General features: G+C 65.2%; 1 protein-coding gene across 1 annotated transcript in view; it reads left to right on the top strand.

The window, feature by feature from the left end:
• The first annotated feature begins 8,049 nt into the window (after window positions 1-8,049).
• LOC142074372 (nephrin-like) overlaps window positions 8,050-25,796 on the top strand; it is a 35,391-nt gene continuing 17,644 nt past the window's right edge. Inside the window, exons 1-9 of the mRNA XM_075134970.1 lie at window positions 8,050-8,177; window positions 8,771-8,874; window positions 10,404-10,525; window positions 15,308-15,479; window positions 17,737-17,894; window positions 18,825-18,963; window positions 20,726-20,850; window positions 22,620-22,788; window positions 25,430-25,559. Of these exons, the coding sequence (XP_074991071.1) occupies window positions 8,050-8,177; window positions 8,771-8,874; window positions 10,404-10,525; window positions 15,308-15,479; window positions 17,737-17,894; window positions 18,825-18,963; window positions 20,726-20,850; window positions 22,620-22,788; window positions 25,430-25,559 (1,247 nt within the window). The remainder of the gene's footprint in view (window positions 8,178-8,770; window positions 8,875-10,403; window positions 10,526-15,307; window positions 15,480-17,736; window positions 17,895-18,824; window positions 18,964-20,725; window positions 20,851-22,619; window positions 22,789-25,429; window positions 25,560-25,796) is intronic.

Genomic DNA, 25,796 nt, shown 5'->3' on the forward strand with positions numbered 1-25,796 from the left:
GTAAATAGGGATTGGGGGGGCACTTGGGGGGGTCCAGGGTCAGTTGGGGGGGTCCTGGGGGGGTAAATAGGGGTTGGGGGGGCACTTGGGGGGGTCCAGGGGCACTTGGGGGGGTCCTGGGGCAGTTTGGGGGGGTCCAGGGGCAGTTTCGGGGGGTCCTGGGGGGTAAAGAGGGGCTGGGGGGGGCAGTTTGGGGGAGTCCGGGGGTATTTGGGGGGGGCTGGGGGGGGCAAATCAAAGCCCTGGGGGGGGGGGGGCAGTTTTGGGGGGGCCCGGGGCAGTTTGGGGGGGCTGGGGGGGATTGGGGGGGGCTGGGGCAGTTTGGGGGGGCTGGGGGGGATTTGGGGGGGCCTGGGGCAGTTTGGGGGGGCTGGGGGGGGTCGGGGGTCATGACCCCTGACCCCTGACCCCCCCGGGCAGGTGCTGTTGGTCCTGCTGCTCCCTGGGGTCACAGGTGAGGGGTCACGGGGGGGTCACGGGGGGGTCACGGGGGTCATCAGGGGTCACGGGGGGGTCACGGGGGCTCATCAGGGGTCATGGGGGGTCACGGGGGGGTCATTAGGGGTCACGGGGGGTCATTAGGGGTCACGGGAGGGTCACGGGGGCTCATCAGGGGTCACGGGGGGGTCACGGGGGGGTCACGGGGGCTCATCAGGGGTCACGGGGGGGTCACGAGGGGTCATCAAGGGTCACGGGGGGGTCACGGGGGGTCACGGGGGGGTCACGAGGTCATGGGGGGTCATGGGGGGGTCATGGGGGGGGTCACGGGGGATCATGGGGGTCATCAGGGGTCATGGGGGGGTCACGAGGGGTCCTCAGGGGTCACGGGGGGGTCGTGGGGGGTCACGAGGGGTCCTCAGGGGTCACGGGGGGTCACGGGGGTCACGGGGGGTCATCAGGGGTCACGGGGGGTCATCAGGGGTCATGGGGGGGTCACGGGGGATCATGGGGGTCATCAGGGGCCGTGGGGGGGTCACGGGGGGTCATGAGGGGTCCTCGGGGGTCACGGGGGGGTCATGGGGGGGGTCACATAATTCTGGGGGTCCCAAGGGGTCGTGGGAGGGGTCACAGGGGTCGTGGGGGTTGCAGGGGTCACGGGGGGGTCACAAGGGTCATGGGGTCACAAGGGGTCACGGGGGTGGAGCCTCCCTCAGCCCCGCCCCCCCCTTCCCCCACCCCGCAGCGGGCGTGGCAGCGGCGCCGCCCTTCCTGGAGGAGCCGACCAATGGGAGCGCGGTGCTGGGGGCGGAGGCGGAGCTGCGCTGCGCTGTGCGGGGGGGCGGGGCCGTGCAGTGGGCGAGGGGCGGGCTCCTGCTCGGGACCCCGCCCACCCCCGCCCACCCCCGCTACCGATTGGCTGGAGACCCCCAGCAGGGTGGGTGGGGCTGCGAGGGGGCGGGGCTGAGGGATGAAGGGGCGGGGCTAACGCGGGGGGGTAGGGGCTGAAAGGGCGGGGCTAAGAGGGGTGTGGTGAAGAGGCGGGGCTTAAACCTGCACCCCTGGGTGCCCCCCCAGAACCCCTGGGTGCCCCCCCCCCCAGGTGCGCCCCCCCCGAACCCCTGGGTGCCCCCCCCCAGACCCCTGGGTGCCCCCCCCAAACCCCTGGGTGTCCCCCCCAGACCCCTGGGTGCCCACCCCAGGTGCCCCCCCCCCCCAGACCCCTGGGTGCCCCCCCCCATGGGTGCCCCCCCCCGAACCCCTGGGTGCCCCCCCCATGGGTGCCCCCCCCCAAACCCCTGGGTGCCCCCCCCGAAACCCCTGGGTGCCCCCCACCCAGACCCCTGGGTGCCCCCCCCCCGGGTGCCCCCCCCCCCCCAAACCCCTGGGTGCCCCCCCCCGAGACCCCTGGGTGTTCCCCACCCCTGGGTGCCCCCCCAGACCCCTGGGTGCCCCCCCCGGGTGCCCCTCCCCGGACTCCTGGGTGCCCCCCCCACCCCCCTGGGTGCCCCCCCCACCCATGGGTGCCCCCCCAGGCCAGCACCACCTGCGCATCGGGGGGGTGACGCTGGAGGACGATGACGTCTTCGAGTGCCAGGTGGGGGAGGGGAACGGCACCCAACCCCGGGCGTCCCGCCCCGCCCTGCTCACCGTGCTGGGTGAGCACTGGGAGGAGCTGGGAGAGCACTGGGAGGGACTGGGAGGAGCTGGGAGAGCACTGGGAGGAGCTGGGAGAGCACTGGGAGGGACTGGGCGGAGCTGGGTGAGCACTGGGAGGGACTGGGAGAGCACTGGGAGGGACTGGGGGGGCACTGGGAGGGACTGGGACGGACTGGGGGGGCACTGGGAGGCACTGGGAGGTATTGGGGGGGCAGTGGGAGGCACTGGGAGGGATTGGCGGGGCACTGAGAGGGACTGGGGAGGCACTGGGAGGGACTGGGGGGGCACTGAGAGGGACTGGGGGGCACTGGGAGGCACTGGGAGGGACTGGGGGGGCACTGGGAGGGACTGGGAAGCACTGGGAGCGACTGGGAGGCACTGGGAGGGACTGGGAGGGATTGGGGGAGTACTGGGAGGCACCGGGGGGGCACTGGGATGGACTGGGGGGGCACTAGGAGGCACTGGGAGGTATTGGGGAGGCACTGGGAGGCACTGGAAGGGATTGGCGGGGCACTGAGAGGGACTGGGGGGCACTGGGAGGCACTGGGAGGGACTGGGAGGGATTGGGGGGGTACTGGGAGGCACTGGGATGGACCAGGAGGTTACTGGGAGGGCACTGCGCGTTATTGGGAGGCACTGGAGGTTACTGGGATGGAGTGGGAGGGCACTGGGTGTTACTGGGAGGGCACTGGGAGGGCACTGGGTCTTACTGGGAGGTTACTGGGAGACACTGGGATGGACTGGGAGGTTACTGGGAGGGCACTGGGTGTTACTGAGAGGGCACTGGGATGGACTGGGAGGTTACTCGAAGGGTACTGCGGGTTACTGGGAGGCACTGGAGGTTACTGGAGGTTACGAGAGGCACTGGGATGGACTGGGAGGTTACTGGGAGGGCACTGGGATGGACTGGGAGGTTACTGGGAGGTTACTGGGAAGCACTGGGCGTCATTGGGATGGAGTGGGAGGGCACTGGGAGGGCACTGGGTGTTACCGGGAGGCACTGGGAGGTTACTGGGATGGAGTGGGAGGGCACTGGGAGGCACTGGGTGTTACTGGGAGGGCACTGGGAGGCACTGGGTGTTACTGGGAGATTACTGGGAGACACTGGGATGGACTGGGACATTACTAGGAGGTCACTGGGAGTTACTGGGAGGCACTGGGGAACATTACTCAGCCCCCGACGCTTACCAGGAGGGCTTCCTGGGTTACCCCCAGTCTCTAACTGGTTTATACTGGTACCCCCAGTACCACCGGGCCCCCCCACCCTGGAGCTGCCCCCGGGGGCGGAGCTTCCCTGGGTGGGCGGGGCCGAGGTGGAGGTGCGCTGCCACGCCCTCGACGCCCGCCCAGCCGCTCGCCTCACCCTCACCCTGGGTGAGATTTGGGGGGGGGGGGGGGGATTTGGGGGCGCCCCTGAGCCCGGGGGGGGGGTGGGGGAGGGTGGGGGGTGGGGGTGGGGGATGGGTGAGGGGGTGGGCGGGGTTTGGGGGAGGCTGGGGGGGGTTGGGAGGGGTTTGGGGGGGATTTAGGGAGGGGGGTTTTGGGTCATTTTGGGGGGATTTGGGGGGATTTGGGTGGTGGTTTTTGGAGGGGGGTGGGGGGGGATTTGAGGGGGGGATTTTGGGGGGGATTTGGGTCATTTTGGGGGGATTTGGGGGTGTTTTCGGGGGCAAATTCAGGGATCTTAGAATGTGGGATTTTGGGTCATTTTGGGTCGTTTTGCAGGGATTTGGGTGGTGGTTTTTGGAGGGGGTGGGGGGACTTGGGGGATGATTTTGGGGGGGGATTTGGGTCATTTTGGGGGGATTTGGGGGTGTTTTCGGGGCAAATTCAGGGATTTTAGAATGCGGGATTTTGGGTCATTTTGGGTCGTTTTATAGGGATTTGGGTGGTGGTTTTTGGAGGGGGGTGGGGGGACTTGGGGGATGATTTTGGGGGGATTTGGGTCATTTTGGGGGGATTTGGGGGTGTTTTTGGGGGGCAAATGTAGGGATTTTAGAATGCGGGATTTTGGGTCATTTTGGGTCGTTTTGGGGGGATTTGGGTGGTGGTTTTTGGAGGGGGGTGGGGGGGACTTGGGGGTGAATTTGGGGGGATTTGGGGGATTTTGGTGATTTGGGGGCTGAATTTTTGGGGGATTTTGGAGGATTTTGGGGGTGAATTTTTGGTGAATTTTGGGGTGATTTCGGGGAGATTTGGGGCTGAATTTTGGGGGTAATTTGGGGTGAATTTGGGGTGAATTTGGGGTGATTTTTGGGGTTATTTGGCGCTGATTTTTTGGGGGGATTTGGGGGATTTTGGGGAATTTTTGAAGGTAATTTTGGGGGGGAATTTGGGAGGTTTTGGGGGTGAATTTTGGGGGTGAATTCAGGTGATTTGGGGGGGGATTTAGGGCTGATTTTGGGGGGATTTGGGGGAATTTTGGGGGGATTTGGGGGTGAAAATTGGGGTGAAAATTGGGGTGAAAATTGGGGTGAAATTTTGGGTGGATTTGGGGGGATTTGGGGGCGATTTTTGGGGGGATTTCAGGGAGATTTGGGGCTGATTTGGGGGGATTTGGGGGCTGAATTTTGGGGTGACTTTGGGGTGAGTTTTGGGGTGATTTGAGGGGATTTTGGGGGGATTTTGGGGTGATTTGGGGGGATTTGGGGGGTGATTTGGGTGGCTGAATTTTGGGGGGATTTCAGGGAGATTTGGGGCTGAATTTGGGGGGATTTGGGGGATTTGGGGGTGATTCGGGCCTGATTTTTGGGGTGACTTCGGGCTGAATTTTGGGGTGGTTTGGGGTGATTTGGGGGTTGAATTTGGGGTGAATTTGGGGGGATTTTGGGGGGAATTTGGGCAATTTGGGGGGTTGAATTTTGGGTGATTTTTGGGGTGATTTGGGGCTGAATTTTGGGGTGACTTTGGGCTGAATTTTGGGGTGATTTCGGGGAGATTTGGGGCTGAATTTTGGGGGTGATTTGGGGTGAATTTGGGCTGAATTTTGGGGTGATTTCGGGGAGATTTGGGGCTGAATTTTGGGGGTGATTTGGGGTGAATTTGGGGTGAATTTTGGGGTGATTTTTGGGGTGCTTTGGCGCTGATTTTTTGGGGGGATTTGGGGGATTTGGGGGAATTTTTGAAGGTAATTTTTGGGGGGAATTTGGGGAGGTTTTGGGGGTGAATTTTGGGGTGAATTCAGGTGATTTGGGGGGGGATTTAGGGCTGATTTTGGGGGATTTGGGGGAATTTTGGGGGGATTTGGGGGGATTTGGGGGCGATTTTTGGGGGGATTTCAGGGAGATTTGGGGCTGATTTGGGGGGATTTGGGGTGCTTTGGGGGCTGAATTTTGGGGTGACTTTGGGGTGAGTTTTGGGGTGATTTGAGGGGATTTTGGGGGTGATTTGGGGGGATTTTGGGGTGAATTTTGGGTGATTTTTGGGGGGATTTGAGGGGATTTTGGGGGTGATTTGGGTGGCTGAATTTTGGGGGGATTTCAGGGAGATTTGGGGCTGAATTTGGGGGGGATTTGGGGCTGAATTTTGGGGGTGATTTGGGGCATTTTGGGGTGATTCGGGGCTGATTTTTGGGGTGACTTTGGACTGAATTTTGGGGTGGTTTGGGGTGATTTGGGGGTTGAATTTGGGGTGAATTTGGGGGGTATTTGGGGGGATTTTGGGGGTGAATTTTGGGGGGATTTTGGGGGGAATTTGGGCAATTTGGGGGGTTGAATTTTGGGTGATTTTGGGGGTGATTTGGGGCTGAATTTTGGGGTGACTTCGGGCTGAATTTTGGGGTGATTTCGGGGAGATTTGGGGCTGAATTTTGGGGGTAATTTGGGGTGAATTTCGGGTGAATTTTGGGGTGGTTTGGGGCTGTTTTTTTGGAGTGATTTTGGGGGATTTTGGGGAATTTTGAAGGTAATTTTTGGGGGGAATTTGGGAGGATTTTGGGGGTGAATTTTGGGGTGAATTCAGGTGATTTTGGGGGTGATTTAGGGCTGATTTTGGGGGGGTTTTGGGGGTGATTTGGGGCTGAATTTTGGGGTGATTTGAGAGGGATTTGGGGGTGAATTTTGGGGGTGATTTGGGGGATTTTTGGGGTGATTTTTGGGGTGATTTTTGGGGTGATTTTTGGGGTGATTTTTGGGGTGGTTTGGGGCTGGTTTTTGGGGGGATTTTGGGGGATTTTTGGGAATTTTTGAAGGTAATTTTTGGGGGGGAATTTGGGAGGATTTTGGGGGTGAATTTTGGGGTGAATTCAGGTGATTTTGGGGGTGATTTAGGGCTGATATTTTGGGGGATTTGGGGGAATTTTGGGGGGATTTGGGGGTGAAAATTTGGGTGAAATTTTGGGGTGAAATTTTGGGTGGATTTGGGGGGATTTGGGGGCGATTTTTGGGGGATTTCAGGGAGATTTGGGGCTGATTTGGGGGGATTTGGGAGGATTTTGGGGTGAAATTTGGGTGATTTTGGGGGTGATTTGGGTGGCTGAATTTTGGGGTGATTTGGGGTGATTTTGGGGTGATTTGGGGCTGATTTTTGGGGGGGATTTTGGGGTGACTTTGGGGCTGATTTTTGGGGTGATTTTTGGGGTGAATTTGGGGTGATTTTGGGGGTGATTTGCGGGTGAATTTTGGGGGGATTTTGGGGTGAATTTTGGGTGATTTTTGGGGTGATTTGGGGGGATTTTGGGGGTGATTTGGGTGGCTGAATTTTGGGGTGATTTCAGGGAGATTTGGGGCTGAATTTGGGGGGGATTTGGGGGTGATTTAGGACTGGTTTTGGGGGGATTTTTGGGGAATTTGGGGGTGAGTTTTGGGGGTGATTTGGGGGCATTTTGGGGGTGATTTAGGGCTGATTTTGGGGGGGATTTTGGGTGGTTTGGGGGGATTTTGGGTTTAATTTTGGGTGTTTTTTGGGGTGTTTGGGTGGATTTTGGGGGTGATTTGGGGTTGATTTGGGGGGATTTGGGGATGAATTTTGGGGGGGATTTGGGGGATTTTGGGGGTGACTTTGGGCTGAATTTTGGGGTGGTTTTGGGGGGATTTGGGGGTGATATTTGGGGGGATTTTGGGAGTGTTTGGGGGTATTTTGGGGTGTTTGGGGGGATTTTGGGTGATTTTGGGGGTGATTTTTGGGGTGATTTAGGGCTGAGTTTTGGGGGGGATTTTGGGCAATTTTGGGGTGATTTGGGGGGGTTTTGGGGCCGCAGGGGGGGAGCCGCTCCCCGACATCTCCAGCCGCGTCTTCGAGGGCTCCCACCCCAAACTGAGCTCCAGCGAGGTCACCGTCCGGTGAGCACCAGTACACACCAGTATGGCCCAGTACAGACCAGTGCCAGCCACTATGGCCCAGTATAGACCAGTACGGCCCAGTATAGACCAGTATGGCCCTGTATACGGCGTTACTGACCAGTATGGGCCAGTAGAGAGAAGCACAGGCTGCTACAAGGCAGTGCTGACCAGTCTAGACCAGTATGGCCCAGTATAGACTAGTATGGCCCAGTATAGACCGGTATAGCCCCATACACAGCATTACTGACCAGTATGGGCCAGTATGGCCCAGTATAGATCAGTATGGCCGCATATACATCATTACTGACCAGTATTGGCCAGTACAGAAAGTCAAAGGCTGCTACAAGACAGTGCTGACCAGTCTAGACCAGTATGGCCCAGTATAGGCCAGTATGGCCCCATACACAGCATTACTGACCAGTAGGGGCCAGTATGGCCCAGTATAGACCAGTATGGCCCCATATATGGCATCACTGACCAGTATGGGCCAGTACAGATAGGTACAGGCTGCTACAACACAGTGCTGACCAGTATGGCCCAGTATAGACAAGTATAGCCTTGTAGATATTGTTACTAAGCAGGGTGCACCAGAACAAATCAGTATGGACCAGTACAGACCAGTACAAGCCTCTATTGGCAACTATTAGCCAGTACTGGCCAACTGTGGCCCAGTATGGCCCAGTATGAGCCAGTAGTGTCCAGTATGGACCAGTATATGCCAGTAAGGCCTAGTATGAACCAATATGGACTGGTGTGGACTAGTATGGCCCAGTATAGGCCAATAAGAGCTACTATCGCCCAGTAGGGACCAGTGTGGACCAGTATGGACCAGTATAGGCCAATAGGGGCCAGTATGGCCCAGTAGGAACCAGTACGGGCTAGTATAGGCCAATAGGGACCAGTATGGGCTAGTATAGGCCAATAGGGACCAGTATGGCCCAGTAGGGACCAGTGTGGGCCAGTATAGGCCAATAGGGGCCAGTATGAGCCAGTATGGCCCAGTGTAGGCCAATAGGGGCCAGTATAGGCCAATAGGGGCCAGCATGGACCAGTAGGGACCAGTATGAGCCAGTAGGGACCAGTATGAGCCAAGGTGGACCCGTATGTACCAGTATAGGCCAATAGGGCCCAGTAAGGACCAGTATGAGTCAGTAGGGACCAGTATGAACCAATATAGGTCAATAGGGGCCAGTAAGGACCAGTATGAGCCAGTATGGACCAGTGTGGGCCAGTATAGGCCAATAGGGGCCAGTATGGCCCAGTATGAGCCAGTATGGACCAGTATACGCCAATAGGGGCCAGTATGAGCCAGTATGGCCCAGTATAGGCCAATAGGGCCCAGTTTGGCCCAGTATGACCCAGTCTGCCCCCCCTGACCCCGCCCCCCCTCCCAGCCTGACCCCGCAGAGCCACGCCCACGGGCAGCGCCTCGTTTGCTCGGCCGCTAACGAGGCCGGGCCGGCCCCGGCGGACGCCGGTGTCACCCTGGACGTCCTCTGTGAGTCGCCCCCCAATATCCCACTGGGGACCCCCCAATATCCCACTGGGGACCCCGATATCCCGTGGGGACCCCCAAATAATGCCCTGGGCACCCCAATATCCCACTGGGACCCCCCCAATATCCCACTGGGACCCCCAATACACCCCCGGGGACCCCCCAATACCCCAGGGGAACCCCAATATCCCACTGCGGACCCCTCAATACCCCCCGGGGACCCCCAAATAACACCCTGGGCACCCCAATATCCCACTGGGACCCCCCCAATATCCCACTGGGACCCCCAATATGCCGGGGGAACCCCAATATCCGCCGGAGACCCCCCAATATCCCACTGGGTCCCCCAATATCCCCCAGGGACCCCCAAATAACACCCTGGGCACCCCAATACCCCCCGGGACCCCCCAATACCTGCTGGGGACCCCAATATCCCCCTGGGGAGCCCCCCAATACTCCACTGGGACCCCAATCCCCCCCCCGGGGACCCCAAATACCACCCAGAACCCCCCAATACCCTCCTGGGGACCCCCCAATATCACCCTGGGGACCCCCCAATCCCCCCTGGACCCCCCAATACCCCCCCAGAACCCCAATACCCCCCCCGGGGACCCCAAATATTTCCTGGGACCCCAAATCCCCCCCCCCGGGGACCCCCAAATACCCTCAGGGACCCCAATACCCCCCTGGGACCCCCCAATATCCCCTGGGGACCCCACCCCCCCCCCCAAACCTGCCCCATGACTCCCCGGGACACCCCAAAACTACCCCCGTGGCCCCCAAATACCCTCCCAGTGCCTCCCAGTACCCCCCCCCAGTACTCCCAGTCCCCACCCACAGAGGCACTGGGCCCTCCCAGTGCCCCCCCAGTACCCCCCCAGCCCCTGCCCATGGAGTCCCAGTACCCCAGTGCCCCCCTAAGCCCCCCCCAGTACCCCCCAGTACTCCCAGACCCCATCCATGGAGGCACTGGGCCCTCCCAGTACCCCCCAATACCTCCCAGTACCCCCCCAGTTCCCGTCCATAGATGCACTGGGCCCTCCCAGTGCTCCCCGAGGCCCCTCCAGTACCCCCCAGTATCCCCAGACCCCACCCACAGAGACATGAGGCCCTCCCAGTGCCTCCCAGTACCCCCCCCAGTCCCCCCCCATGTAGGCACTGGGCAATCCCAGTGCCCCCCAGTGCTCCCCTAAGCCGCCCCAGTACCTCCCAGCACCCCCAGTCCCCACGCACGGAGCCGCTGGGTCCTCCCAGTGCCCTCTCAAGATCTCCCAGTGCCTCCCAGTACCCCCCCAGTACCACCCAGTCTCCACCCACACAGGCACTGGGCTCTCCCAGTGTTTCCCAGTGCCCCCCAGTACCCTCCTCAAAGGCCCCGGACCCTCCCAGTGCCTCCCAGTTCCCCCCAGTACCCTCCCATGAAGTCCCTAGTCCTTCCCAGTGCCTTCCAGTCGCCCCCAGTTGCTTTCAGTCCCCCCTCCATGGAGGCTCCGGGCCTTCCCAGTGCCTCCCAGTCTGACCAGTGCTCCCAGTTCCCCCCGGCCCCCCAACCATCGAGGGACTGGAGTCGCCCCACGTGCGGGCGGGGGACACCCTGCGACTGGTCTGCGTCGTCCGGGGGGGCAACCCCCCTCCCAGTCTGCACTGGGACAAGGTACTGGGAGGACTGGGAGCACTGAGATGGGGAAGCAGGGGCACTGGGACAAGGTACTGGGAGCACTGGGAACACTGGGATGGGGAAACAGGGGCACTGGGACAAGGTACTGGGAGCACTGGGATGGGGAAGCAGGGGCACTGGGACAAGGTACTGGGCCAAGCACTGGGAACACTGGGATGGGGAAACAGGGGCACTGGGACAAGGTACTGGGAGCACTGGGATGGGGAAGCAGGGGCACTGGGAGCACTGGGAACACTGGGATGGGGAAACAGGAACTGGGGGCACTGGACAAGGCACTGGGAGCATTGGGAGCACTGGGATGGGGAAGCTGGGGCACTGGGAGCACTGGGACAAGGTACTGGGAGCACTGGGAACATTGGGATGGGGTAGCAGGGGCACTGGGAGCACTGGGAACACTGGGATGCGGAAATGGGAACTGGGGGCACTGGGACAAGGCACTGGGAGCACTGGGATGGGGAAGCAGGGGCACTGGGAGCACTGGGAACACTGGGATGGGGAAACAGGAACTGGGGGCACTGGACAAGGCACTGGGAGCACTGGGAACACTGGGATGGGGAAGCTGGGGCACTGGGGGCACCGGGACAAGGTACTGGGAGCACTGGGAACATTGGAATGGGGTAGCAGGGGCACTGGGAGCACTGGGAACACTGGGATGCGGAAATGGGAACTGGGGGCACTGGGACAAGGCACTGGGAGCACTGGGATGGGGAAGCAGGGGCACTGGGAGCACTGGGAACACTGGGATGGGGAAACGGGAACTGGGGGCACTGAGATAAGGCACTGGGGGCCACTGGGAACACTGGGATGGGGAAGAAGGGGCACTGGGAGCACTGGGAGGGGGCACTGGGACAAGGTACTGGGGGCACTGGGAGCACTGAGAGAAGGGTCCCGGCTGGCACTGGGAGCACTGGGATGGGGAAGCAGGGGCACTGGGGGCACCGGGACAAGGTACTGGGAGCATTGGGAACATTGGGATGGGGTAGCAGGGGCACTGGGAGCACTGGGAACACTGGGATGGGGAAGTGGGAACTGGGGGCACTGGGACAAGGCACTGGGAGCACTGGGATGGGGAAGCAGGGGCACTGGGAGCACTGGGAACACTGGGATGGGGAAACGGGAACTGGGGGCACGGGACAAGGCACTGGGAGCACTGGGAACACTGGGATGGGGAAGCTGGGGCACTGGGGGCACCGGGACAAGGTACTGGGAGCACTGGGAACATTGGAATGGGGTAGCAGGGGCACTGGGAGCACTGGGAACACTGGGATGCGGAAATGGGAACTGGGGGCACTGGGACAAGGCACTGGGAGCACTGGGATGGGGAAGCAGGGGCACTGGGAGCACTGGGAACACTGGGATGGGGAAACAGGAACTGGGGGCACTGGACAAGGCACTGGGAGCACTGGGAACACTGGGATGGGGAAGCAGGGGCACTGGGGGCACCGGGACAAGGTACTGGGAGCACTGGGAACATTGGAATGGGGTAGCAGGGGCACTGGGAGCACTGGGAACACTGGGATGCGGAAATGGGAACTGGGGGCACTGGGACAAGGCACTGGGAGCACTGGGATGGGGAAGCAGGGGCACTGGGAGCACTGGGAACACTGGGATGGGGAAACGGGAACTGGGGGCACTGAGATAAGGCACTGGGGGCCACTGGGAACACTGGGATGGGGAAGAAGGGGCACTGGGAGCACTGGGAGGGGGCACTGGGACAAGGTACTGGGGGCACTGGGAGCACTGAGAGAAGGGTCCCGGCTGGCACTGGGAGCACTGGGATGGGGAAGCAGGGGCACTGGGGGCACCGGGACAAGGTACTGGGAGCACTGGGAACATTGGAATGGGGTAGCAGGGGCACTGGGAGCACTGGGAACACTGGGATGCGGAAATGGGAACTGGGGGCACTGGGACAAGGCACTGGGAGCACTGGGATGGGGAAGCAGGGGCACTGGGAGCACTGGGAACACTGGGATGGGGAAACGGGAACTGGGGGCACTGAGATAAGGCACTGGGGGCACTGGGAACACTGGGATGGGGAAGCAGGGGCACTGGGGGCACTGGGAACACTGGGATGGGGAAGCAGGGGCACTGGGGGCACTGGGAACACTGGGATGGGGAAGCAGGGGCACTGGGACAAGGTACTGGGAGCACTCGGATGGGGAAGCAGGGGCACTGGGAGCACTGGGAACACTGGGATGGGGAAACGGGAACTGGGGGCGCTGAGATAAGGCACTGGGGGCACTGGGAACACTGGGATGGGGAAGAAGGGGCACTGGGAGCACTGGGAGGGGGCACTGGGACAAGGTACTGGGGGCACTGGGAGCACTGAGAGAAGGGTCCCGGCTGGCACTGGGAGCACTGGGATGGGGAAGCAGGGGCACTGGGACAAGGTACTGGGAGCACTCGGATGGGGAAGCAGGGGCACTGGGAGCACTGGGAACACTGGGATGGGGAAACAGGAACTGGGGGCACTGGACAAGGCACTGGGAGCACTGGGAACACTGGGATGGGGAAGCAGGGGCACTGGGAGCACTGGGAACACTGGGATGGGGAAACGGGAACTGGGGGCACTGAGATAAGGCACTGGGGGCCACTGGGAACACTGGGATGGGGAAGAAGGGGCACTGGGAGCACTGGGAGGGGGCACTGGGACAAGGTACTGGGGGCACTGGGAGCACTGAGAGAAGGGTCCCGGCTGGCACTGGGAGCACTGGGGTGGGGAAGCAGGGGCACTGGGACAAGGTACTGGGAGCACTCGGATGGGGAAGCAGGGGCACTGGGAGCACTGGGAACACTGGGATGGGGAAACAGGAACTGGGGGCACTGGACAAGGCACTGGGAGCATTGGGAACACTGGGATGGGGAAGCTGGGGCACTGGGACAAGGTACTGGGAGCACTGGGAACATTGGGATGGGGTAGCAGGGGCACTGGGAGCACTGGGAACACTGGGATGCGGAAATGGGAACTGGGGGCACTGGGACAAGGCACTGGGAGCACTGGGATGGGGAAGCAGGGGCACTGGGAGCACTGGGAACACTGGGATGGGGAAACGGGAACTGGGGGCACTGAGATAAGGCACTGGGGGCCACTGGGAACACTGGGATGGGGAAGAAGGGGCACTGGGAGCACTGGGAGGGGGCACTGGGACAAGGTACTGGGGGCACTGGGAGCACTGAGAGAAGGGTCCCGGCTGGCACTGGGAGCACTGGGATGGGGAAGCAGGGGCACTGGGACAAGGTACTGGGAGCACTCGGATGGGGAAGCAGGGGCACTGGGAGCACTGGGAACACTGGGATGGGGAAACAGGAACTGGGGGCACTGGACAAGGCACTGGGAGCACTGGGAACACTGGGATGGGGAAGCAGGGGCACTGGGAGCACTGGGAACACTGGGATGGGGAAACGGGAACTGGGGGCACTGAGATAAGGCACTGGGGGCCACTGGGAACACTGGGATGGGGAAGCAGGGGCACTGGGAGCACCGGGAACACTGGGATGGGGAAACGGGAACTGGGGGCACTGAGATAAGGCACTGGGGGCACTGGGAACACTGGGATGGGGAAGAAGGGGCACTGGGAGCACTGGGAGGGGGCACTGGGACAAGGTACTGGGGGCACTGGGAGCACTGGGAGAAGGGTCCCGGCTGGCACCGGGAGCACTGGGAGCACTGGGATGGGGAAGCAGGGGCACTGGGACAAGGTACTGGGAGCACTCGGATGGGGAAGCAGGGGCACTGGGAGCACTGGGAACACTGGGATGGGGAAACAGGAACTGGGGGCACTGGACAAGGCACTGGGAGCACTGGGAACACTGGGATGGGGAAGCAGGGGCACTGGGAGCACTGGGAACACTGGGATGGGGAAACGGGAACTGGGGGCACTGAGATAAGGCACTGGGGGGCACTGGGAACACTGGGATGGGGAAGAAGGGGCACTGGGAGCACTGGGAGGGGGCACTGGGACAAGGTACTGGGGGCACTGGGAGCACTGAGAGAAGGGTCCCGGCTGGCACTGGGAGCACTGGAATGGGGAAGCAGGGGCACTGGGACAAGGTACTGGGAGCACTCGGATGGGGAAGCAGGGGCACTGGGAGCACTGGGAACACTGGGATGGGGAAACAGGAACTGGGGGCACTGGACAAGGCACTGGGAGCACTGGGAACACTGGGATGGGGAAGCAGGGGCACTGGGAGCACTGGGAACACTGGGATGGGGAAACGGGAACTGGGGGCACTGAGATAAGGCACTGGGGGCACTGGGAACACTGGGATGGGGAAGAAGGGGCACTGGGAGCACTGGGAGGGGGCACTGGGACAAGGTACTGGGAGCACTGGGAGAAGGGTCCCGGCTGGCACCGGGAGCACTGGGAGCACTGGGATGGGGGGTGCCCCTCACCCCCCCCTCCTTGGGTGCCCCCCCCCCCTCCTTGGGTGCCCCCCCCCCCTCCTTGGGTGCCCCCCCCCCCCACGGGTGCCCCCCCCCCCATGGGTGCCCCCGCCCCCCCCATGGGTGCCTCCCCCCCCCATGGGTGCCCCCCCCCCATGGGTGCCCCCCCCCCCATGGGTGCCCCCCCCACCCATGGGTGCCCCCCCCCCATGGGTGCCCCCCCCACCCATGGGTGCCCCCCCCCACCCATGGGTGCCCCTCCCACCCCCGGGTCTCCCTCACCCCCCCCCCGTGGGTGCCCCTCCCCCCCCACGCGTGCCCCTCCCCCCCCCCACGCGTGCCCCTCCCCCCCACGCGTGCCCCTCCCCCCGCAGGACGGGGAGCCGCTGGGGGGCCCCTGGGTGACGCAGGGGCACCCCGGGGTGTCGCGGAGCCGGGTGACGGTGACGGTGACGCCGGGGGACGACGGGGCCACCCTGAGGTGCCACGCCCGCACCCCCCTCCCCCCCGGGGGGGGCAGCGCCAGCGTCACCCTCAGCGTCACCTGTGGGTATACTGGGGGATACTGGGGGGGACTGGGAGGGCGGGCTGGGGGCTCTGGGGTGTGCGGGAAGGCTGGACTGGGAGCTCAGAGGTATACTGGGAGGCACTGGGGATACTGGGAGGCCAGACTGGGAGCTCTGAGTTATGCTGGGAGGCTGGACTGGGAGGTCAAAGGTATACTGGGAGGCACTGGGGATACTGGGAGGCCGGACTGGGAGCTCTGGGTTATGCTGGGAGGCTGGACTGGGAGGTCAAAGGTATACTGGGAGGCACTGGGGATACTGGGAGGCCAGACTGGGAGCTCTGAGTTATGCTGGGAGGCTGGACTGGGAGGTCAAAGGTATACTGGGAGGCACTGGGGATACTGGGAGGCCGGACTGGGAGCTCTGGGTTATGCTGGGAGGCTGGACTGGGAGGTCAAAGGTGTAATGGGAGGCACTGGGGGTACTGGGAGAGCAGGCTGGGGGCTCTGGGTTATGCTGGGAGGCTGGACTGGGAGGTCAAAGGTATACTGGGAGGCCAGCCTGGGAGCTCTGGGTTATGCTGGGAGGCTGGACTCAGAGGTCAAAGGTATACTGGGAGGCACTGGGGATACTGGGAGGCCAGCCTGGGAGCTCTGGGTTATGCTGGGAGGCTGGACTGGGAGGTCAAAGGTATACTGGGAGGCACTGGGGATACTGGGAGGCCGGACTGGGAGCTCTGGGTTATGCCGGGAGGCTGGACTGGGAGGTCAAAGGTATACTGGGAGGCACTGGGGATACTGGGAGGCCGGACTGGGAGCTCTGGGTTATGCTGGGAGGCTAGACTGGGAGGTCAAAGGTATACTGGGAGGCACTGGGGATACTGGGAGGCCAGACTGGGAGCTCTGGGTTATGCTGGGAGGCTGGACTGGGAGGTCAAAGGTATACTGGGAGGCACTGGGGATACTGGGAGGCCGGACTGGGAGCTCTGGGTTATGCCGGGAGGCTGGACTGGGAGGTCAAAGGTATACTGGGAGGCACTGGGGATACTGGGAGGCCAGACTGGGAGCTCTGGGTTATGCTGGGAGGCTGGACTGGGAGGTCAAAGGTATACTGGGAGGCACTGGGGATACTGGGAGGCCGGACTGGGAGCTCTGGGTTATGCTGGGAGGCTGGACTGGGAGGTCAAAGGTATACTGGGAGGCACTGGGGATACTGGGAGGCCGAACTGGGAGCTCTGGGTTATGCCGGGAGGCTGGACTGGGAGGTCAAAGGTATACTGGGAGGCACTGGGGATACTGGGAGGCCGGACTGGGAGCTCTGGGTTATGCCGGGAGGCTGGACTGGGAGGTCAAAGGTGTAATGGGAGGCACTGGGGATACTGGGAGGCCAGACTGGGAGCTCTGGGTTATGCTGGGAGGCTAGACTGGGAGGTCAAAGGTATACTGGGAGGCACTGGGGATACTGGGAGGCCAGCCTTGGAGCTCTGGGTTATGCTGGGAGCATGTACTGGGAGATCAAATTTATACTGGGAGCTACTGGGGATACTGGGAGGCCAGACTGGGAGCTCAAAGGTATACTGGGAGGCACTGGGGATACTGGGAGGCTGGACTGGGAGCTCAAGTGTATACCGGGAGCTACCGGGGATACTGGGAGGCCAGACTGGGAGGTCAAGAGTATACTGGGAGGCTGGACTAGGAAGTCAAAGTTATACTGGGATCTACTGGGGATGCTGGGAAGCCAGACTGGGAGATCAAATGTATACTGGGAGGCACTGGGGACACTGGGAGCCTGTACTGGGAGCTCTGGGCTATACTGGGAGGCTGGACTGGGAGGTCAAAGTTATACTGGGAGCTACGGGGGATACTTGGAGGCCAGCCTGGGAGCTCTGGGTTATACTGGGAGAGCAGGCTGGGAGCTCTGGGTTATACTGGGAGAGCGGGCTGGGGACTCTGAGGTGTACTGGGAAACTCTGGGTACACTGGAAGCCCAAATTGGGATCCCCAGCTCTACTGGGAGCCTATACTGGGATCTCCCAGCCATACTGGGGGCCTGTACTGGGAGTTCTGGGTTATACTGGGAGCCCGTACTGGGAGCACTGGTTTATACTCGGAACCTGGACTGCGAGCTCTTGGGTGTACTGGGAGACCCTGGGTACACGGGAAGCCCAAACTGGGATTCCCCCAGCTCTACTGGGAGCCCATACTGGGATCTCTGGGTTATACTGGGAGCCTATACTGTGAGTTCTGGGTTATACTGGGAGCCCATACTGGGAGCACTGGTTTATACTGGGAGCCCAGACCCGCCGGCCGAGGTGACGATCGCGGGGACCCCGGTAGTGGCGGAGAACGGGACGGTGGCGCTGACCTGCACCAGTGCTCCCAGTAACCCCCCAGTTCAGCTGCACTGGTGGCTGGGGGGGCGGGAACTGGTCCCCACCGAGACCACCCGCACCCAGGTGAGCCCGTGGGGGGGGGTCCCAGGGGTGGGGGGGTCCCAGGGGTGGGGGGGTCCCACGGGTGGGGGGGTCCCCTGGGGGGGGTCCCACGGGTGGGGGGGTCCCACGGGTGGGGTGTCCCACGGGTGGGGGGGTTCCCTGGGGGGGGTCCCACGGGTGGGGGGTTCCCGGGGGGGGGGGTCCCACGGGTGGGGGGTCCCACGGGTGGGGGGTCCCACGGGTGGGGGGTTCCGTGGGGGGGGGTGTCCCACGGGTGGGGGGTTCCGTGGGGGGGGGTGTCCCACGGGGGGGGGGTCCCACGGGTGGGGGGTTCCCGGGGGGGGGGGGTCCCACGGGTGGGGGGATCCCACGGGTGGGGTGTCCCGTGGGGGGGTCCCACGGGTGGGGTGTCCCACGGGTGGGGGGTTCCCTGGGGGGGTCCCACGGGTGGGGGGTTCCGGGGGGGGGGGGGGTGTCCCACGGGTGGGGGGGTTTCCACGGGTGGGAGTTCCACGGGTGGGGGGGTTGCATGGGTCAGGGGGTTCCCTTGGGTGGGGGGGGGTTCGCATGGATGGGGGTTCCACGGGTGGGTGGGGGGTCCCGTGGGTGGGGGGGGGTCCCACGGGTGTGGGGGGTCCGTGGGGGGGGTGACGTGGGTGGGGGGATCCCACGGGGTGGGGGGTCCCAAGGGTGTGGGTCCCACGGGGGGCGGGGTGTCCCACGGGTGGGGGGGTCCCCACGGGGGGTCCCTGGGGGGGGTCCCACGGGTGGGCGGGGGGTCCCTGGGGGGGTCCCACGGGTGGGGGGGGTCCATAGGGGGGGTCCCACGGGTGGGGGGGGGTCCATGGGGGGGTTTTCCCTGGGTGGGGATGGGGGGGGCGTCCCATGGGTGGGGGGGGTCCCACGGGTGGGGGGTCCCCGGGTGCCCCCGGTGACCCCGGGGCCCGGCAGGCGGAGGGGCGTGGCTCGGTGACGGTGTCCAACGTCACGCTGGTGGGGCGGCGCGAGGACCACGGGCGCCCCCTGGTGTGCGAGGCCGTCACCCCCGGGCTGGGCACGCGCAGCGCCACCCTCCTCCTCAGCGTCACCCGTGGGTGCCGCGTCCCGGGGGGGGGGGCACTGGGAGGGCACTGGGGAGGGCACTGGGGAGGGGTTGGGAGGGACTGGGAGGGCACTGGGAGGGGACTGGGAGGCACTGGGAGGGACTGGGGAGGGATTGGGGGGGACTGGGAGGACACTGGGAGGGGACTGGGAGGGACTGGGAGGCACTGGGGAGGGATTGGGGGGCACTGGGGAGGGCACTGGGGAGGGCACTGGGAGGGACTGGGAGGGCACTGGGAGGCACTGGGAGGGGACTGGGAGGGACTGGGGAGGGATTGGGGGGGACTGGGAGGACACTGGGAGGGGACTGGGAGGGACTGGGAGGCACTGGGGAGGGATTGGGGGGCACTGGGGAGGGCACTGGGGAGGGCACTGGGAGGGACTGGGAGGGCACTGGGAGGCACTGGGAGGGGACTGGGAGGGACTGGGGAGGGATTGGGGGGGACTGGGAAGGGATTGGGGGGGACTGAGAGGGACTGGGGAGGGATTGGGGGCGACTGGGGGGGGACTGGGAGGGACTGGGAGGGCACTGGGGAGGGATTGGGAGGGACTGGGAGGGTTGGGAGGGGATTGGGAGGGACTGGAGAGGGATTGGGGGAGACTGGGAAGGGATTGGGGGGGACTGGGAGGGACTGGAGAGGGATTGGGGGGGACTGGGAGGGACTGGGGAGGGATTGGGGCCGACTGGGAGGGACTGGGGAGGGATTGGGGGTGACTGAGAGAGATTGGGGGGCACTGGGAGAGCACTGGGGAGGGATTGGGAGGGACTGGGAGGGGATTGGGAGGGACTGGGGAGGTATTGGGGGGGACTGGGAGGGATTGGGGGGAACTGGGAGATACTGGGAGGAACTGGGAGGGGACTGGGATTGTCTGGGAGGGATTGGGAGAGCACTGGGAAGGGACTGGGGAGGGATTGGGGGGGCATTGGGAGGGGCCTGGGAGGGACTGGGAAGGGATTGGGGGGCACTGGGAGATACTGGGAGGAATTGGAGAGGGACTGGGAAGGACTAGGATGTACTGGGAGGGGGCTGGGGGGCACTGGGAAGGGACTGGGAGGACTGGGATGTACTGGGAGGGGACTGGGGGGCACTGGGAGGGGACTGGGAGGGACTGGGAAGGGATTGGGGGGCACTTGGAGAGACTGGGAGGGACTATGAGGAACTGGGAGCTCTGGAGGGGACAGGGAGGGACTGGGAGACACTGGGAGAGCACTGGGAAGGGATTGGAGAGGAGTGAGACAGATTGGGAGGATACTGGGGAGGGACTGGGAAGGGATTGGGGGGCACTGGGAGGGGACTGGAAGGGACTGAAAGGGACAGGGAAAGGATTGGGGGGCACTGGGGGGGACTGGGATGTACTGGGAGGGATTGGGATGTACTGGGATGTACTAGGCGGGGACTAGGAGGGGACTGGGATGTACTGGGAGGGCACTGGAGGGGACTGGGAGGCACTGGGAGGTGACTGGGAGGCACTGGGAGGGGACTGGGAGAGACTGGGAGGGGACTGGGAGAGACTGGGAGGCACTGGGAGGGGACTGGGAGGCACTGGGAAGGACTGAAGGGGACTGGGAGGGCACTGCCATATACTGGGAGGGCCTGGAGGGAGGCACTGGTCCATACTGGTGGAGGCTGGGCTGTCCGAACTGGTCCATCCTGGAGCTGGAAGGGGCGTGGCTGGGAATGGGGCGTGGCTGGGGATGGGGCGTGGCCTGCTGTAGCCCCACCCACCCCCTCTTGCCCCGCCCTCCTCAGACCCCCCCCAGCAGCTCTGGCTGGAGACCCCTCCCCCCAACGCCACCTTCCGGGTGGGGGAGCGCCTGCGCCTGGGGTGCCACGCCCGGGGGGGGCACCCCCCCCCCCGCCTCACCTGGACCAAGGTGGGGACCCCCACCCACGCCCCCGCCCCCACCCTCAGGGTCTCAGGTGTCCGGGACCCCCCACCCAGACCCCCCACCCCGAGGGACCCTGGTGTCCGGGACCCCCACCCCCACCCAGACCCCCACCCACCCCGAGGGACCCAGGTGTCCGGGACCCCCACCCCCACCCAGACCCCCACCCACCCTGAGGGACCCAGGTGTCCGGGACCCCCACCCACACCCCCCACCCCCACCCAGACCCCCCACCCACCCTGAGGGACCCTGGTGTCCGGGACCCCCACCCAGACCCCCACCCACCCCGAGGCACCCTGGTGTCCAGGACCCCCACCCAAACCCCACCCACCCCCACCGAGACCCCCACCCCGAGGGACCCTGGTGTCCGGGACCCCCACCCACACCCCCACCCCCACCGAGACCCCCACCCCGAGGGACCCTGGTGTCTGGGACCCCCACCCAGACCCCCACCCAGACCCCCACCCACCCCCACCCCGAGGGACCCTGGTGTCCGGGACCCCCACCCACACCCCCACCCCCACCGAGACCCCCACCCCGAGGGACCCTGGTGTCCGGGACCCCCACCCAGACCCCCCCCGAGGCACCCTGGTCTCCGGGACCCCCACCCAGACCCCCACCCACCCCGAGGCACCCTGGTGTCCAGGACCCCCACCCAAACCCCACCCACCCCCACCGAGACCCCCACCCTCAGGGACCCAGGTGTCCGGGACCCCCACCCAGACCCCCACCCACCCCCACCCCGAGGGACCCAGGTGTCCGGGACCCCCACCCCCACCCAGACCCCCACCCACCCTGAGGGACCCTGGTGTCCGGGACCCCCACCCAGACCCCCCCCGAGGCACCCAGGTCTCCGGGACCCCCACCCAGACCCCCACCCACCCCGAGGCACCCTGGTGTCCAGGACCCCCACCCAAACCCCACCCACCCCCACCGAGACCCCCACCCTCAGGGACCCAGGTGTCCGGGACCCCCACCCAGACCCCCACCCACCCCCACCCCGAGGGACCCTGGTGTCCGGGACCCCCACCCACACCCCCACCCCCACCCCGAGGGACCCTGGTGTCCGGGACCCCCACCCAAACCCCACCCACCCCCACCGAGACCCCCACCCTCAGGGACCCTGGTCTCCGGGACCCCCACCCAGACCCCCACCCACCCCCACCCCGAGGGACCCTGGTGTCCGGGACCCCCCCACACACCCCCCACCCCCACCCAGACCCCCACCCTCAGGGACCCTGGTCTCCGGGACCCCCACCCAGACCCCCCACCCACCCTGAGAAACTTGGGTGTCCAGGACCCCCACCCACACCCCCCACCCTGAGGGACCCAGGTGTCCGGGACCCCCACCCAGACCCCCACCCACCCCCACCCCGAGGGACCCAGGTGTCCGGGACCCCCACCCAGACCCCCACCCACCCCCACCCCGAGGGACCCAGGTGTCCGGGACCCCCACCCACACCCCCCACCCCCACCGAGACCCCCACCCCGAGGGACCCCGGTGTCCAGGACCCCCCCCCAGACCGCCCCCCCAAGGGGCACCCGGGTGTCCGGGACCCCCCCCCACCCCTGGGTGCCCCCCACCCACAGGAGGGGCGCCCGCTGAAGGAGGGCACCCAGGTCTCCGGGACCCCCACTCAGACCCCCCACCCACCCTGAGGGACCCTGGTGTCCAGGACCCCCCCCCAGACCCCCCCCCCAAGGGGCACCCAGGTGTCCAGGACCCCCCCCCACCCCTGGGTGCCCCCCACCCACAGGAGGGGCGCCCGCTGAAGGAGGGCACCCAGGTCTCCGGGGGTCCGGTGGTCTGGCGGGAGCTGGTGGTGACGGTGACACCCAGTGACAACGGGGCCACCTATCGCTGCGAGGCCGCCGGGGACCCCCGGGGCCCCGCCCTCAGCGCCAGCACCCGCCTCCGCGTCCTCTGTGAGCGGGGGAGGGGGCGGGGGGGGGTGGGGGGGGTGGCCATGGGGTGGTGGTGGCCATGGGGTGGTGGTGGCCATGGGGTGCTGGTGGCCATGGGGTGGCCATGGGGTGGTGGTGGCCATGGGGTGGTGGTGGCCATGGGGTGCTGTTGGCCATGGGGTGCTGGTGGCCATGGGGTGGTGGTGGCCATGGGGTTGCCATGGGGTGGTGGTGGCCATTGGGTGGTGGTGGCCATGGGGTGCTGGTGGCCATGGGGTGGCCATGGGGTGGTGGTGGCCATGGGGTGCTGGTGGCCATGGGGTGGCCATTGGGTGCTGGTGGCCATTGGGTGGTGGTGGCCATGGGGTGCTGGTGGCCATGGGGTGGCCATTGGGTGCTGGTGGCCATGGGGTGGTGGTGGCCATGGGGTTGCCATGGGGTGGTGGTGGCCATTGGGTGGTGGTGGCCACGGGGTGGCCATGGGTGGCCATGGGGTGCTGGTGGCCATGGGGCGCTGGTGGCCATGGGGTTGCCGTGGGGTGCTGGTGGCCATTGGGTGGTGGTGGCCATTGGGTGCTGGTGGCCATGGGGTGCTGGTGGCCATGGGGTGGCCATGGGGTGGTGGTGGCCATTGGGTGGTGGTGGCCATGGGGTGCTGGTGGCCATGGGGTTGCCATGGGGTGGTGGTGGCCATTGGGTGGTGGTGGCCACGGGGTGGCCATGGGTGGCCATGGGGTGCTGGTGGCCATGGGGTGGCCATTGGGTGCTGGTGGCCATGGGGTTGCCATGGGGTGCTGGTGGCCATTGGGTGGTGGTGGCCATGGGGTGCTGGTGGCCATGGGGTTGCTGTGGGGTGGTGGTGGCCATTGGGTGGTGGTGGCCATTGGGTGCTGGTGGCCATGGGGTGCTGGTGGCCATGGGGTTGCCGTGGGGTGGTGGTGGCCATTGGGTGATGGTGGCCACAGGGTGGCCATGGGTGGCCATGGGGTGCTGGTGGCCATGGGGTACTGGTGGCCATGGGGTTGCCGCGGGGTGGTGGTGGCCATTGGGTGCTGGTGGCCATGGGGTTGCCATGGGGTGGTGGTGGCCATTGGGTGGTGGTGGCCACGGGGTGGCCATGGGTGGCCATGGGATGCTGGTGGCCATGGGGTGGCCATTTGGTGCTGGTGGCCATGGGGTGGTGGTGGCCATGGGGTTGCCATGGGGTGGTGGTGGCCATTGGGTGGTGGTGGCCATTGGGTGCTGGTGGCCATGGGGTTGCCGTGGGGTGGTGGTGGCCATTGGGTGCTGGTGGCCATGGGGTGGCCATGGGGTGGTGGTGGCCATGGGGTGCTGGTGGCCATGGGGTGGCCATGGGGTGGTGGTGGCCATGGGGTGCTGGTGGCCATGGGGTGGCCATTGGGTGCTGGTGGCCATTGGGTGGTGGTGGCCATGGGGTGGTGGTGGCCATGGGGTGCTGGTGGCCATGGGGTGGCCATTGGGTGCTGGTGGCCATGGGGTGGTGGTGGCCATGGGGTTGCCATGGGGTGGTGGTGGCCATTGGGTGGTGGTGGCCACGGGGTGGCCATGGGTGGCCATGGGATGCTGGTGGCCATGGGGTGGCCATTTGGTGCTGGTGGCCATGGGGTGGTGGTGGCCATGGGGTTGCCATGGGGTGGTGGTGGCCATTGGGTGGTGGTGGCCACGGGGTGGCCATGGGTGGCCATGGGGTGGTGGTGGCCATGGGGTGGTGGTGGCCATGGGGTGGCCATGGGGTGGTGGTGGCCATTGGGTGCTGTTGGCCATGGGGTGCTGGTGGCCATTGGGTGCTGGTGGCCATGGGGTTGCCATGGGGTGGTGGTGGCCATGGGGTGGTGGTGGCCATGGGGTGCTGGTGGCCATGGGGTGGTGGTGGCCATTGGGTGCTGGTGGCCACGGGGTGGCCATGGGTGGCCATGGGGTGCTGGTGGCCATGGGGTGGCCATTGGGTGCTGGTGGCCATGGGGTGGTGGTGGCCATTGGGTGCGGGTGGCCATGGGTGGCCATGGGGTGCTGGTGGCCATGGGGTGGTGGTGGCCATGGGGTTGCCATGGGGTGGTGGTGGCCATTGGGTGGTGGTGGCCATGGGTGGCCATGGGGTGCTGGTGGCCATGGGGTGGCCATTGGGTGCTGGTGGCCATGGGATGCTGGTGGCCATGGGTGGCCATGGGGTGCTGGTGGCCATGGGGTGGTGGTGGCCATTGGGTGGTGGTGGCCATGGGGTGCTGGTGGCCATGGGGTTGCCATGGGGTGGTGGTGGCCATTGGGTGGTGGTGGCCATGGGGTGCTGGTGGCCATGGGGTTGCCATGGGGTGGTGGTGGCCATTGGGTGCTGGTGGCCACAGGGTGGCCATGGGTGGCCATGGGGTGCTGGTGGCCATGGGGTTGCCATGGGGTGGTGGTGGCCATTGGGTGCTGGTGGCCATTGGGTGCTGGTGGCCATGGGATGATGGTGGCCATGGGGTTGCCGTGGGGTGGTGGTGGCCATGGGGTGGCTGTGGGTGCTGGTGGCCATTGGGTGCTGGTGGCCATGGGGTGGCCATGGGGTGCAGGTGGCCATGGGGTGAAGCCCCCATTGGGTGCCCCCGGGGTGAGGGTGCCAGCACCCCCGTGCCCACCCGTGACCCCCCCCCGGTGTCCCCAGTCCCGCCCCTCTCGGTGGCCATCACGGCCACACCCCGGGAGGTGCGGCCCGGCCACGCCCTGCTGCTGACCTGCCTGGCCGGCCCCGCCCACCCCGCCCCCGCCCTGCGCTGGCACCGCCACGGCCACCCGTGCGTCACCTCCCCCTGTCACCCCCTGTCACCCCCACGTCCCCCCGTGTCCTCCACATCCCCCCACGTCCCCCCATCCCCGTGTCCCCCCGTGTCCCCACGTCCCCAATGTCCCCAATGTCCCCCCGTGTCCCCACGTCCCCCGTGTCCCCGTGTCCCCATGTCCCCGTGTCCCCTTGTCCTCCCACATCCCCACGTCCCTGTGTCGCCCCATGTCCCCCCGTGTCCCCACGTCCC

The sequence above is a fragment of the Calonectris borealis genome, chromosome 35 (genome assembly GCF_964195595.1).
Source record: "Calonectris borealis chromosome 35, bCalBor7.hap1.2, whole genome shotgun sequence".
NCBI classification, from domain to species: Eukaryota; Metazoa; Chordata; class Aves; order Procellariiformes; family Procellariidae; genus Calonectris; species Calonectris borealis.